We start from the raw sequence: 16,816 nt of genomic DNA, 5'->3' as shown, positions 1-16,816 counted from the left end.
ATCTTAAGACCGATAAAGTAACGGCGACTTATTTCTTTGCTGACTATACTGACTATACGACAACAGAATGACGGTTGTATTATATTTTCTAAAAATTCGTTTTTATTTCATACTAGTCTATGAACGTTTTGCGCATGAGTACCGAAAACTATTCCAAATCAATTTTTTATGCGATTCTCTTCAAAATACCCTACTGATGACATAAATGCATATTGCCATGGAACAACACCGTGCAATATTGTTTAAGCAAAATTGTTTCATCAACTGCGAGCGTTGTTACTTTTCAAGCGCACAATTTATTTACGTTCTTTATTGATTTACAAATAAAAAAGGTCCAATGACTTTTCGCGATAAAGCTAACATTTTTTAAGAAATGTAATTTTCTAAAGGTTCAAAGCATCTCAAACTATATTATTTACCTATTGGTGACCGCGCGAAAGTAAAAATTTTTTTATCACTATTAAAATATTTTATAATGCATTTAAAAAACGTCTTGCTTACATTGATTTTTTTAATAATATTTGTGCTAGGTCTTTCTTCAGATATTTCTTAAAATATTAACTTTATCTTCAAAAGTCGTTGGACCCTTTCTTATTTCTAAATCAATAAAGAACATGAAAAATTGTGCGCTTGAAAAGTAACAACTCTCGCAGTTGATGAAACAATTTCGGCTTAAACAATATTGCACGGTGTTGTTACATGGCAATATGCATTTATGTCATCAGTAGGGTATTTTGAAGAGAATCGATTAAAAATTGATTAGGAATAGCTTTCGGTACTCATGCGCAAAACCTTCCTAGACTAGTATGAATTAAAAAGAAATTTATAGAAAATATAATTCAACCGTCATTCTGTTGTCGTATTGCGTAGAGTCAGCAAAACAAGACTTTACAGCGGCTACTACTGGTGACAGAAAAACATCCTAATTCGGTTTAATTTACCTCTTCACGCCACTACGTATATAATCAATATCAATACCCACCAGGAATCATTTATTAATCCGTTTGGATGGACTCCGATACCGATTATAACGACTTACTCAGTAGTGAGATTCATAACCACAAAACGACTATGACATTCTGTTTGCGTCTTTCTCACAAGGCGTAATTAATCCTGAACCAATTTAATATCAAACGGAGTATTGCAGCTGAAATACAATATAAGGTTCAAATACAATGGTATGGATAAGCGAAAAATAATATTTCAATAATTTATACAAAATCAATGTTCTGCTATTAAGTACTTTTGCCATGAAAATGGATAGTTTCATCGCAATCATGCGCATTATTGATGCTTTTTAGAAAATCGGTGTCTATAATAGTCATTAATATTTAAAGTAAATTAATCACGTATTCTAGTATAGGAATAGAATAGGTTCTTATTGTCGCTTAATCTTGGTGTGTCCAAAAGTTCTGGCTCAATTTAAACAACAGTGCCATTAGGGGTGTTTATATATGTTAATAACTGATAAAATTCTCTCAATGGAGAACAGTAACTTTATTTTATAAAATATTAGATGCTTTCTATATGGTAATATAAAAATGCTTGGTGAGAAAAAAATCCAAGTAAATTCATCTTACCGTCTATTTTCCTAAGCTAACATGATAAATTAACTTTGCACTTGAAGTCAGAGGTACTCATTCGAACACAATATAAACTCATTAAGCCCTAAGGCTCGCAATTTATCATGACTGTACGAATACAAATGAAATGAAAGGTAGGACCAATGAACAGCTGTGGTTGTAGGTGAACTAAAGCCCTGATTACGATTAGATGGCTTCGTGCACTAAATTAAGAAAGTTTAGGTATCATATCGTACTAATATGAAAAGCAAGGTTATCGAAGTAAAGTTAACAATACGGTTGCGAAGTGGAGTTTGTAGTTGCGATGTTATACGTAGAGTGTAAAGTTACCTCTTACGCTTCTACATTATGTCCTTACGCTTTCATGTTCAACGTTTATAGTACACTGTGATACTTTTAATCGTAGGTGCAACATGTTACAAACTTACGACTAACTTCGTAGATGCCTGCACAAAAATGTTAGGAGCACAGAATTTCTAGTAGACAATTTCTGAAAGGATCCGCTCAAGGGCAATATTGTAAAAATATATATAAACATGTCTAATGACATTGTCGTGTCGTTTATGCATTTAAAATAATTTGGTTACTTTGAATTCCCTGGAAAATTGGTTATGAAATTACAGTGCATTATTCAGACTACTGATAAAAACTATTAAAATTTAAATATCTATTAAAATGAAACTCTAATATAAGAGATCTTGAGCAACTCTACCTAAATCAAACTATTTTAACTGCATAATCTAAATTTATACTAGACTTTAGACCTTATACAATAACTGTAGCATTATAAATAGGTTTGTTCCCGGTGATGAAGGGTATTTAGAGAAATGTATTTTTGGGATGTGTTTAAATCTAGGTACATAATAAAGTACGTTTTAAAATATAAATTTTATGCTTGCATCTTCACTATTTTGCCTTAAACGATGGGTTGCGTACCAGTAAAATTCGCAAAACGCTGTATGTTTATTTTTCATTAATTTGATCCCATTTCAAAACGGTCATCTGTGATCGATAGAAAAACATCAAAATTTTTTAAAATAGCAAAATGCTAATCAAATTGTCATACGCTTATCGTTCCTTTGAGGATTTGGAACATTTGAGTATAAAAGGTGATAAAAATTCTGACTGATTACATAAGGTAGAGATTTTAAGACCTAATAGGAATAGTGGATACCTTCAATATAGAAAGAATGATCGAATTTGTGATGTCAATTATGATATATGTAGGTAAGCTTGAAACATACGGAGATGGTTATAAATTCAGTAAAGTTCCGACCACATTAATAATGCATCCTTAAATTTGTATACCTATCATTGCTATCATTACAAATTGAAAAGTTCGTTAGTATATGAGAATGTTGGTGTAAGAGCTACTAAACTAATAAAGATGTTTGTAACTTTGGGGTGATACTTATGTATAAAGTGGAATGAAGGCGCGGGTATTGGCTTCATATCCATACCTAGGTGTGCTCATCACCGTAGTTAATTGTTTGTCTCTTATCGCTATATTGTAGTTAAGCCTGAATCTTTTGGACATTACTATTTTATGGTGTGTTACGGATTCACCTAGAGGCTGGAGAAGACAGGATGATAATTTTATTTTATAAAAATGATTGTTATGTTAATTAATTTAATTTCAATTATCAATTTTACGTATAGGTATACTACGTTATGTTTAATTGTAGACACATATCAAAATTGACTAAAATGCCATAAAATACATATGCATTTTTTAAATTATTTTTGTTATAATTTATTAGCAACCTAACAATTTCATTTTGATTGAAGATGTGTACACGTAACTTTGATTCAATATATGTAACGGTTTACTTTACGTTGTATCAAAAGTGTTATACTTATTTAAATGTTTCTGTGTCCCATTTGAACAAGAGAATCATTGTATATTTTTATGATTGTATGGTAAAGGTATTAGTAATAATTATCTAACAACTTTCCGCATGTCTTCTTAAATATGACAGAATAATATTGTTTGTCTTTCGGCATTTAGTTCTTGTATTTGACCCACGGCATACGCAAACCTATTGGGGCATAGTGTGCAGTTAAATATCTCATGGGAGTTTTATAAAATGTTTATACAGTTTCTTACGAAACAAAATTTAGTTGAAAATACGAAATGTAATGCCCTATTACTAATTTTGTTATAGTTAATTTGTGAATAATCGACTTAATCAATTAAATCAATCAGATATGTTTATATAATTGCCGTATGCTGTTTAATATTTTGACTCGTTTCTATTTGTATTTCGTTGTAATGGGTTTCCGAGACGACACATCGGCGTGCACGTAACAGAAACGGATATAAAAAGTCGAAACTTCATTTCGTGATCGCTAAAATATATTAAGTCGAGAGCCCTTGAATCCATTTATTAACAGAACATGTTAAAATAAAGTAAGCAAAGCAATCAGTGCTTGCTTTTCATTGTATTTTCAACGTAGAAGACGTGGCGGCTGTTCTAGCAATTGTAAAATTAAATATTTTTATGACCTGCCACTTAAGTTAACAAACACGAAAACACGCCGCAGTGGACTCAGCATTGACCTTGTCACTGCTTAAATCATTAAATTCTCAAATGCATTTATGAAAATTCCTTACTCAACAGACGCGAGCTCCAAACATTTCATATTCATATCCTAATCTGAGCTTTTATGGTCGTATCGGAAACCCAAACTAATTCCATGTTTATCATCCTGTCATAATGTTCACTACAACACATAAGGAGTGGTTTTATATGGCGCTACTATTTTAAGATATTGATGTTTGATGTGTAGTGAAAAAAAAATAAAAATAAAACCCAATTCTCTTGTTTCATTTTTAATCCCAACATGAATAATTACATATTAAAGATTCCTTGCACACATGTACATGCTGGTCGAGATTTAAAAAAAATCTCTTTTCTACAAAAATCTCGCATCCACACTTAAAATTTTAAGAAATTAATAAATAGGTTTATACATATTTTTATGTGCCTAATGATTTCTCAAAGCAAATTCAACATTTATATTTCCGAATATTGAGTATTGGATTGAAAAATTCCTTCACTGTAAGAAAGTTGCAACTTCAGAAATGATAGACTAGCCTATGGCTATAATATGATGGCTAATGAAAGTGATAGTCTATGATTAAATAAAAAAAAAACAATTATTATTATAATTTTTTATTTACATATGTATTGGGTGAAGCCAGAGTGGAGCTCTAGTTTTAAATACATTTACATTTTACTCACTTTCTACAATTTTCTACTATCACTTAGTACTCTGAGTTTATAATCATGTATCCATTTAAAAGTCTGTATACAATGCAACACAAATTTTGTTTGGTTTGTATTAATAAATGTTTGAAACTACTATATTGGTACCTAACTCTCCAGTGATCACTGAAAATCTTTTTTATCTACCTATCCTTTTTTCTATTTCATTTCATTACTTTATACATATTTTTGTGTCAAATTTTCTCTAAGTATTGATACAGATAATATAGTAGTATACCAGTACTGGTAAAAAAAAAGATTTAAATTCCCACATATTTGGTATGTCTGCCAGTAGCCAGGAGCTGATTTTTATCTTTATTTCTCACTTCAACTTCTAGAAAAGCAATCTTCTTGCCTAATTTCTTCGTAACTGCTTCCACTTCTATATTGTCACCTTCTCTTGCTGCACTCAAATAACTAAAGGAAATTGTTAAATGTAATATACTGAATTAAATAATTAAACTTTTTTTATTTTTAAATAACCAAATAATTACTGTAAGTAATGCTTATTTATAATTATCCTGAATAAAAAAAAACTATTTGATATAAATATTTTTTCATTACAACAGCTCCATAACCTGTATTAACACATTTTCTACAATATATACTCATTTTGTATTGATAATTTTTTATAAAAAAACAACATCATTGTTAAATTTTAAATTTGTGAAAAAATAGTAAAAAGATTATTCATCCATACCACATAAGCCGAGAAACTTCTGGTCACAATTTCAAAATTCCTACACAAATTAAACCAACATTATTCCTGAGTGGAATGGCTAGTGCACAGAAATTTATTAATTAACATTTATTACCTTATGCTAAGATCTATAGAAACACCCCTTGTCTCAACAGTTTCATTAGCCGTGAGGGCATAAGTTGAGATAGCATCAACAAGGTGTGCAATAAAACCTCCATGGAGTGTTCCTCTTTGGTTCAGGTGCTCTGGTCCCACTTTGAACTCTGTGAGTAGCCTACCATTTGTACAGCATACAACTTTAACCTATCAAATAAATAAGGCATTTGTTTTAATTCCTTATTTGAAAATCGTAGTCTATATCTATTTAGATCCTACAAAGAACAAAATAATATCTATGTTATGTTATGTTTTTTATATGTTTTTTCATATCGACAATAATACAAAACCACTTGCCTTACGTAAGTTCTGATCAAAACACTTGGTAGTTGCTATTGTTTTAGTGAATAATTCCGCTACTTTTGCCGCTTTACTACTCATTTTGAAGACGTATTATTTATCTTACAATTAATAATACATAGTATCTGTTCTAATCTCTTTCTCGTGATTTTATTTACTTTACTTTTGGGTTCACGGTTCGTGAACATATTAAAAACATGCAACATTATGACAGCATTTTAAATTTTAAATAGCTATGTGACAGCTTTTGACGTTGACAGTTTCGTCATTCAAGCAATGGCCGCGTTCTTAAATGTAATATTTTAATATTTAATTTAATTTAATATGTGATACTATTATATTTATACTTTACAAGGTATAATTACACAATATAATATTTTAAATTTCATTCAGTTCCGCTATAATAACATTATAATATTAAAGGAAAACGTTAATCCCTACTAATTATAAAATATGCGAAAGCACTGAACTGATTTGGATTCAATTTGTTACCGAGGCAGTAAGTTCCCAAGAAAGGACTTTTTTTCACAAATGATAGTTTTTATTTTGGAAATCTCACAGGATCGGGAATTATGTGGAAAATTCATGGCCTGTCTATTTTGTCATTGAAAGCTTCAATATTGTATTAATATACTATTATGGAAATAATTAATGTAAAAAGAGACGTAGTAAGTATATCACACTTCCCCCCCATCGGTTCCAAGCCTTGTCGTGGCGGGGGGGGCTCAGTAGCTCAGATTACACTCTGGCACTCTGCGTGAAGCTAATTGGACGCGGAGGGGCTGGACGGCCGGTCAGTGGTCTGAGAGACTCGACCGACCCGACGGCCAGGGGACCTTATAGCTGGCTGGTTGGCTGGCTGGCCTGAAGGCTGGCTGGCTGGTGTACCGGCTGGCAGCCTGACTGGAACCGGCTGCCCCACCGGTTGGCTGGCTGGCTGGCTGGCTATAATGCCGGCTGGCCAGCTGCCTGGAACCGGCTGGTTGCCCGGCTGGCTGACTAGCTGCTTGTAAGGCTGGCTATCTGGCTGGCTGGCTAGCTAGGATCCCCCGAGGGGCCAGGTTTGGTTTTGGTGCCGTTTAGATGCGGCGAGGGATGGCGGCTAGTGGTCGCGGCCTGGCGATTTCCGCTGGGCAATAATGAGGCTGGTTGATTGGGTCTCGTTTGGCTCAATCCGGCCGACTGGCAGGGTGCCGCACTTGTGCGGCGGTGGATGGCGGCCAGAGGCCGCGTGCGATGTGTTTAGTGCGTGGGTAGTGAAACTACCAGCACAGTTTGGCGGGATCCCGACGCGTCGCTTTGGTGACGTGCGGTGAGTCCTTGCAGGTGGGCGTGGGGCAACGGCTGTCCTCTGACGGCCGTCTGCCAACTCGTAATCCGGTCCGTGGGGCCAGACCGAGGGCCGCCACCTCTGGTTGTGAGGTGGGGGCTGCGAGGGAAACCCTTATAAAAGTGCGCCGGAGGGCCCCCCGCGTGTATCACACGTTAGGAGGGCCTTTCGGCGTGCGCCCTCCGGTCGGACGGTGTTGGGGCCGGGGGTTTGGGAAACGCCGATGGTGGAGCGGGGAACAATCCACCGTTGGCGAGCGGGCGGCGTAAGCTTGTGTTCCAGGTTACGTCGCCTCGGGGTGGTCTACCAAGTGGAGGGCCTGGAAACGGGCAACTGCTGGGCGGGACACGCGGTAGAGTACAATGTGTTCCCGCAGTCCCGTCTAAAGCAGCGCGTTGGAACACAGTGGGGTTTTAGTCGGTAGGAATCCGACATAACCCACGGCTCCTTCCCCGGGTGCCGTGCATTTTTTTAAGTGGGTATCTTATGCAAGATTTCCCCACTTAAAAAAAAATAAATAAATAAATAAATAAAATAAAAAAAAGTATATCACACTTAAATTTTAAAATACCTTAAGAAGAAGATGTGCAACATCAAAAAATCATTCATCAAAAAATGAAAAAATATAACTTCCTAGTGAAAAAGTTTGCTACATTTCGTATAAAAATGAAATTGCCTAACATAAATTATAATGGGTGCTAACCAACAATATAGGGTTATGTTAATCTACAGAAAATTCATGACTTCTCAGCGTCTTTGCGTTTAAACTAAAATCACAGATAACATTATTATGTACAACTATGCTAGTAGTAAAACGGAGGAAGTAAGCCGTTTAGCGGTTGTGCACAGCCCGCAAGCACAAGGCTCAGTTTTAGTTCCTTTTACTGCCATTTCATTATATCTCGTACGTACTAGGATAGGATCAAATTTAAGGATGCTAAGAGAATTTGCAATGTAGGTTTAATAGTTTCCAAATTATACTAAGTTGCGGGATATCTGGTTTATAGTTTGTTGTTTTAGTTTATAACAATTGTTCCTCAATACGAGTGTAGAAATTTTGTTTAGTAATGAAACATAATAATTTCTTATACATCAGTTTAATAAAACAAGAATATGTACTTTGCATTTTTTTTTTTAATTCTTAAAAATCAGAAGAAGAGTATAAACCACATTCTGATAAGAGTGTAATAAGAGTCTGTTATTTTATTGAACTTTTATATTGTAGTTAGGGATGTAGGAATGTGCAGGAGATAATATTATTTATTTGACCCAGAATCGACGACGGGAATCCGAAAATTGTTGTAAATTTTAAGTGTGTCGTCGCACCCACTGTAGACTTCGTGTAATCTCATAATGTAATCTGGCCTATTATCCCACCGACGCCATTGGGATCATTTTAGAAGAAGAGGAAGTATTGGTTAGTGTAAAATTAGCGTTCTAAGGTTTGAATATTTAAGTTGTGTAACCTATTTAGAACGGAATTAAACGTTTTATAACATCAATTATAATCTTTAACGTAGGTAGCTAATACTTAGACGCAAATAATAAGTATAATAGACTGTATACTTCCATGAATTAATTATATAAATGTCATTAGTTTTCCGTTATATAATTATATATTTATTGTAACAATAACTAATCTTGCTAAATATTATCAATAATATGTCCAATATTATATTAATTAGATGAATCGTCTGATATTTAGATATGACACAGGAAGGACGCACTAATTAATATCGTTTTGTTTTTCTACGCCCTCGTCAGGTGCAAAAAAAAAGAATACATAGAATTGTTTACTGACTACGAATATGTTTTCTGTAATAACAATTAAGCATAAACAGTTAATTAGGAGGGGAGATGATACTACGCAAACAATTGCCGACAATGTCACCCACGAACATCCTGTTATGAACCTGTCTCAAGGAGATAGTTATTATTATTATTTATCAATAATGCATGCGTAGGTGTCTATTAATTAGATATTGTTTTTAACCAACGCTCCCAAATAAGGTTCTCAATTAGACTGTATATTTTTGGTTTTATTTCTGGATAATTTATAAAAATAAAAGCTTTTTTATTATTTCTATTATTTATTTTTACCGGCCCATTGCTTTCTGGTTTTATAAACGCTAAACGTCGACCAGTGCATCAATAGACGACACAAAATCAGTAGTTTCCATAATTATCTGACGAATAAAGCAATTTTTTTTATTGTTACATTTAGCATTTTTGAAAGACTAACATAAAGTTTTTTCAGGTCATAGAAATCTAGTGTTTTCTATGTCTCGTCGTGAATAGATATCCTAGACAGACTCTAATTCTCCACGATTATATTAATCAGATGCCAAACATACGTTGTTCATTGAATATTTACAAAAAATATTTTTGTTTTATTAGTACCAGCTCACAGACGCGTAAATAGATTTTTGAAAGCTATAAACAAATACGGCCTGTTTAAATAACGGATATTTGGTTGTAGTGTTGATTTTAAACTTTGCAAAGGTATCGTTTACATTGCCGCTGAAAAACACAAAGCTATTTTGTGAAATGGTTTTTAAGTCGGTGCTCAAAGCAATGCAAATATTCAATATAAAGCACCGAATATTTCGATTTACATTCTCATTTACTTTTTGAGGGCGGTTCAATTTGATGTTAAATATTTTACATTTTGTATATTTTTACTGTTAAAACTTTAACAAAGCCATGTACTTTGCATATCCAAGTTCTTTGTATTACTTTTGTACATACTCAACCTGCAACCATTTCTCGTACTGACTGTAATTAGCTCAAAATGTACCTACTGTGAGCCGACAAAAAGTTCCCGCAATTTTCCTTTGTCTTCATCACCAAACCCCAAATATCATGTAATCACAATATGTAGGTGAAATGCTATTTTGAGTACAGAATAATCAAACCGCATCGCCGCTAGGGTCAATCATTAAATTTTTAAAAAATAATTACCAAACGCAATGATCACCACTACCATTCCCAATTCAATTATTTTAATGCTTTCATAATATTTTTCAAATAAAGTAATTATCTATATCAATCAACACATTGTCTATCTCAATAGTCTTGATTCGAATTAAAATCGATTGAATCCAAAGCAATGCTTTTAATTTACACAAGGCGCTACAAAATATTAATTATTTAATAACGTACCTACTTCGATAAATTAGACAACCACAGGTACAGATAGTGTAACCTTTTTAGTAATTGAGCTATATCCAATAAATAAAAAAAAATTAGGGAATCATTTAGACGTCTTGAATTACAAGTGTTGTAGACTAGCTGTATCCGTGACTTTGTCCGCGTGTAGGATAGGAAGTATGCCTCATGACATTAGGCTGTTAGCCCGGTTATTTTAATATAACGAACAGAAATCCCAGATTTGTTGTATAAATGTTCCTAGATATAAGATATGCACCGAGAATATTGTGTTACCGGCAATATGCACAATCCGGTATTCTATACAATACCTAGGGCTATCTATCTTGCATGGAATACCGGATTATACAGATTTCTGGTAACAGGTACATTTTACCCATCATCTATATGCATTTACTAAACGTTTTTTCAATATTGAATACAAAGAGACACTCAAATTTAATCTATTCATTGGTTAAGAGTTATTTAAAAATCCACACAAACCGTCATCAAATGGTTTCATGTTCTCCAAACATATTTATTGCATAAAATTCGACCACGTTTGCGTAACAATAGCGGGCTGTGTCACGTCGCAAGTCGTACGTGCCAGGATCACGGGCTGGATGCCTTGATTAACTGTTTCACTTCATTCTCCAGTTTGCTCGTGTCCTTAAATGCATGCTCATTTTCATTTGACGGATTTAGCCGGCGATTATATTATGCGATATGGCAATTCAGTTATATGCACGTCCCGGCTCATAGGTCAAGTTTAATTGAGTTTGTAGAGCAACAAGTGTTAAGGCTTATTTCATTTTATATCACTAGTAGATGCACGCCTCGGCTCCGACTGGGATGTCATTTACCGTTATGGAAATAATAAAAACTATCCTATCTTTTGAGTTGGATCAAACTGCACGTGGTGTGCATATATTGATTAAAGTCGTATCGTATCGTTGAGTATTTTAGGAGTCTATCGCGGACAAACAATGTGACGAGTTTTTATATATATTAATGACTATTATAATTATCGATGTAAATTTTGACCATAATCTTTTTAAAATCTTTTCTTTTCTTAGTATCAAAGTTTAAAATAATTTAAGAATCTATTTTGATATATGAAATTGTCGTGATGTGGTGTTACCTCGAAACGGCTGGACGGATTATTATGCAATTTGATGTGCTTAGTATCGGCATATGTTAATTTTTGTACTTCAAAATACTAAGGCTCAGTGAGTAATTAATATAATTTCATGACAGTATTCCAGATAGTACTGGACAACCACAATTGCATACTCTTTTTTCACAATTTCGTCGATTCTCCTATCGTCAAATCTAGAAAATGCTAGATTTGACGTTGAATGGATTAATGTTATATGGAATTATATAATACATTATTCATCATGACTGACATACATTGACTTTCTTTACGGGCTTACGCTTCCACTTAAAAATCTACCTTATATTTTCATCTAATGTTATTAAAGCGAAATTCATTTCATGAATTAATAACTATACTTTACTTTTAATTTCAACCATCTACAACAGATACAGCTGCTGGTTTGTATTACATCGCGTGGCGCAGCTTTTCTCCCGATATTTAAACCCCGTTCATTAGTTACTCTTAGGCTCTCGCGACTGAAGCGCAATGATGAATTAAAGGACTCTTACTGGTATAGTATTATGTTATCTGTGGTCTACAAGATGGTGCGCATACAGTGCAAACAATGTATAAATAAATAATTCTCAATCTGTTGATCACTAGGCCCTTTTTGTCAACATATAAGTTTAACCATTAAAAAAAACATACATACATTACCTATAGATACTTTATCCGTTAAATACTATACAAATATACATCGTATTGAGAGTGCAGGTTATATCCTATTTCCTTAGCTAAATTCTATTTCCCCGAGGATCGAAGATGCTTTACATACTATTTTATTCAAATAATACGAGAATTCTTCACAGGTAACATACGTAATATATTGGCGTACAATCTTTTACATGGTCATATTAAATTCGCTGAAAATTAATCAGCAGGTGCTAGATAGTATTTGCATTAAAATTGAATTTATGAGTTCTCTAAATAAATTAATATATATTTCTGCATTGAATTAATATAGAGCACTGGTCAAAGCAATATCGACGTTCGAAACCTCTGAATGAGATTAGAAATGCTTTATAGCGAACACCAAAATATTGTCATTTATCAAACAGGACAAAGCATCTCTTGAATTAATTAATGCTAGCTGCGATAGCAGGATAACCACAAAAGGTACAATAGAACTAAATTTCATTGTATTAACATTTCCCGTAAACCCATTTCCCTGTTTCCGTTGTCCTTAAAATACGATTTTACAAACACGTACACGCGATTTTAACATTTCAAATTTCGGTCTATCGTCGCTAACTCGCAAGAAGCTGACGTCATACAGGACACGTATACGTATTGCGTTATTATATAACATTACATATATTGACACACTTTCAATTCCAACGCTGTGGACAACGTGACAGTCCTAGGCCAAGTACGATAAAATTGGGTCGCGTAACATGCGCTAATGACAATCACTGAAGTGAGAATTTAAACGGCTTGAATTTTTAAGCGGATTCACGTTTTCAGTCTGTATTTAGTAATTCGGTGTAGTTTTTTGAAATAATCCGAATTCAGATTAATTACGATTGGTATTTATTCGGACATTTGTTTTAAAAATGAACTGAAATTTTCTAATTTAGAACGCGTGAAAAATATGACATAAAAATATGATGACGAATTATTACAAATGTTCACTGTTGTATGATCTAAATTATACATACCTATTAATATCCAACATGACACCTTTTTAATAAAATTAACGATTTTAGAGTCGGTGAGGGAAGTATTTAACGGACTTAATGAAACGCAATCGCATTTTACTTGCCTTAATTATAAATAATAAAAGAATATATATAAAGGTACATTAATCTAAAAACTTGTGTTCGAGAATCAACACAATCCCGTTTTTCTAGGCATAATTTAATGAAATAAAAATATTAGCCTTCATCATTTCCAAAACATTCACCATGTGAGAAGTAAATAAATAAAAACCTAACACAAATATATGTTTTGAAATTTGAAATAAAAATAAATAAGCGTATCTATTATAAGAATCGTTGACGTTTGTAGGTATTGCAAAGATTCGTACAAAAATGTAAAGAAGGACAATTTTCAATAGATGCAATTTCATAGCTGTAAGCATCGCTTCACATTTCTCGACTCAACTTTAGCATTTCTCCTATACGTTAACAGAAATGTATGTAATCCATTGTTGTAAAAAATTTCTAAGAAATGTATTATAGTTCCTTATGTCGTCCAGAAATGTGTGAAATAAATTCGACATATTTACTAGGAAATTTTTACATTTCCTTTCCTTTACATTTCCTTAAAACAAATGGAAATGTTTAGACTGAAAAAAGGTTAGATAGAAGCGAAGCAAAATGTGTGTGAGGTCCACTTTAAATCTCCGCATGCACCGAGCGAACGATGCGAGCCTGCCGCGGCAACGGCCGGCCAATGCCACTTTAGGGCATTTAGGGCTTATTCCACTCAAACAGTTTTATGGATACTGATGATTAGTGTCATAATTATCAGCTTAACAACGTTATATTTACTTTATTCAGAGAAAATATTATTTGTATTGATTACGATATTGGAATTATATACAATTTCTAGATTTTTTTTACATTAACGGCAAAATACATACAGATCCTCAAACTTATTTCGCCAAGCGCTCCCTGTCATAATCAATTGCTTTTAAAAACTACAATATCAACAACGATTTCGCACACTAAAAAAATTGTTTATTTAGTTATTTAATAATAATGATTTCCAACAAAGGACACAGTTTACATTTTCTCAAAGCCTGCCACATTCATAGATTTCTGCACCTTCAATTACAGGAAATTACAACATTCACGTTAACGTCAAGTGTGATAGAAAAAAAAAATAATATAAAAGAATTAACAAAACAAACAACAAATTATACACCTAAGTCTGAAAAAAAAGCTGAATCCGAGTTACGATACGAGTTAAATGTGTACTGGTGAAATCATGACTCTTCATGACTATCCAACTACTACTACTACTACTATCCAAGTTACTTATTACACAAGATCAATTTTCTAGAATTTATGTCTTCAGGCTGTTATGTAGGTGGTAAGGTTTTTAATTTTTGTAAATTTTAAAATACCACTTCAATGCCCCCTAAATTTTTTTCTGGTCCTTCTTCCGCCGCCTTCCTCCCCTCCTATGTCTCCAAAGCTTACAGGAGGCGTAATCGCCCACTTTTAGAATGACTGATATATATGTCGCAATAAAATCGCAAGCGGATATTGGCTGCACAAATTTTCGACAGCTTGCAATCTCGCGAGCTACTCTGTAAACATTTATCAAAATCTTCGCGACATTATTATAAGCTCACGATTCTACGTTTTCAAGGATGATAAATCAAGAGCATCTAATAACTAGGTAAGATGTGCTGACCAAGCCATTGGAAATCTCTCCGTCCAATATAATATAAATAATAAATATATATTTGACTAAATTTTTTCAGCATCGTATCCGTAAAGAATGGAATGTTTTGTTTAGTAAAATTTTATTCCCTTAGTATAGCTAAAAATGTACTAGCAGGATGATATCGATGATAAAAGGGATTTTCATAACAAAAATGATTGATATATAGTCCCTAATCATTTGTTTGACACTTTAAAATTATTTTCACATGTAAAATAGATAGTTATATTTACGAATACTTATAAATATCTCGAACTTGCGTGTTTGGTTATAATCGTTATTTCAGCACATCTTTTTCATCTTATATTTTCAATAGCCATCATTTGTAGTCCACTTCATAAACGATGGGTTTACGTTTTTAATTAGCAACCAATTTCACGTGCTCGTTAAATCAACTATGTACGGCCCAAATACTGAAAGTATAAAACCACTTTAATGACGCTTTTACTTGGAGTGAACTTATTAATTGAGCCAAATATAAACGCTTCATGGGAATTTAACCGTACAGAAGTTATTGATTTTTATTGACCTGCGCTTTCAAGAATATTCCCTGGGAAAATCTGTTGAAGAAAAATTTTCTATTTTAATTACTACTTTTCATACTGATTTTCTGTCGCAATCTTCAGAAAAATTCAAAGCCCAATCAGCTTAAATACAGCGTCGTTTATATAATCATTAGTCGTGAACTTGAGCTCCTATGTAAACTGAATGTTGTCTCGATATAGTTTGATATCCAAACGTTAAACAGTCTGCTGCAAAGCATGAACTTTGAAACGGGAAAGCCCAACACGGAGGTAGATATGTACTAGAAAATGCTCTTATATATTCTTTTTAGACGTTCGACTTGATACCTATCTCGTATTAAGTACTAAAGGATTCGAAGATAACACAAATTTAAGGTAAACTGAGTTAAAATTAATTAAATGAATCCCATTCAAGCCACAGCTCCATAGCGCTATTTATTAACGATCTAATTAAGTTACATCTTCTCTACGCACTAATTTTAGTGCCTTTAAAATTTAATTAAGATAAAAACTCTTACCTACTTTTACAGAAAATGTGGGAAAGTGTTGTTGGAGTTTTTGGGTATTGTCATAATTCGTTCTAGATGCGAAATATATAAAAGTTAATCGATATTCTCGTAAGGAAATATTTCTACATTCAATGGAAATGTTAGGTTAAGTGTAGAGGATAAGGTCACATATAATTTATTCTTTATACTAGAGCTAGAAAACGAGAGGGTGGTTCGCTTGATGAAATGCAACCATCACCCAGTACACGGGTGTTCAGCTTTCAAAGGGAAAATAATAAATAAGGTTTGAAAACGGGATAAAAGAAACAGCCTAGGAAGGGTGAAGAAAAGGATACGGATAATGTTCTCATTTATAATTTGTATACAACAAGCCCTTTAAATAGAAACTTCTTTATTGATTTCCCCAAACTTTACCGATAATCACAAGCAAGCGTCTTTGCAAGCGGCGAAGTTTCATAAATCCTGACACATGACTATACTATGTTATGGCACAAACGCACAAAGCTGTAGAGACATTTGACATCAACTTAAGCTGCAACACGATACAATTTCACCGAAACCGGTCCTACGTGAAATGACGGTCGAAACAGAGAGCGCATTTTTGGAGCAGTTTCAATTATTCAATTACGAAGCTATGTATATCCGTAAACATTACGTAAGGCGATTGTGAGCTAAAAGGTGAATGTAATGTGTTATTTTTAATTAACTTTTTATATTCCGCTCGTGTTTGCGCTGCGGTGCTTTTC

The 16,816-nt window shown here is 33.5% G+C and overlaps 1 protein-coding gene across 1 annotated transcript; it reads right to left on the bottom strand.

Annotated features, from left to right (window-relative positions):
* Positions 1-4,746: 4,746 nt before the first annotated feature.
* LOC119835743 (acyl-coenzyme A thioesterase 13-like) lies at positions 4,747-6,206 on the bottom strand. Its single transcript, XM_038360724.1, has 3 exons — positions 6,006-6,206; positions 5,668-5,855; positions 4,747-5,269 (listed from the first exon to the last, which is right to left on the bottom strand). Exons 1-3 carry the CDS (start codon positions 6,087-6,089, stop codon positions 5,113-5,115), a joined length of 429 nt encoding a protein of 142 aa, XP_038216652.1. The 5' UTR covers positions 6,090-6,206; the 3' UTR covers positions 4,747-5,112.
* Positions 6,207-16,816: the final 10,610 nt, after the last annotated feature.

The sequence above is a fragment of the Zerene cesonia genome, chromosome Z, assembly GCF_012273895.1.
Source record: "Zerene cesonia ecotype Mississippi chromosome Z, Zerene_cesonia_1.1, whole genome shotgun sequence".
Lineage (NCBI taxonomy): Eukaryota > Metazoa > Arthropoda > Insecta > Lepidoptera > Pieridae > Zerene > Zerene cesonia.
Note: the sequence above shows the minus strand (reverse complement) of the source record. Positions and strands in the feature narration are given on the sequence as shown.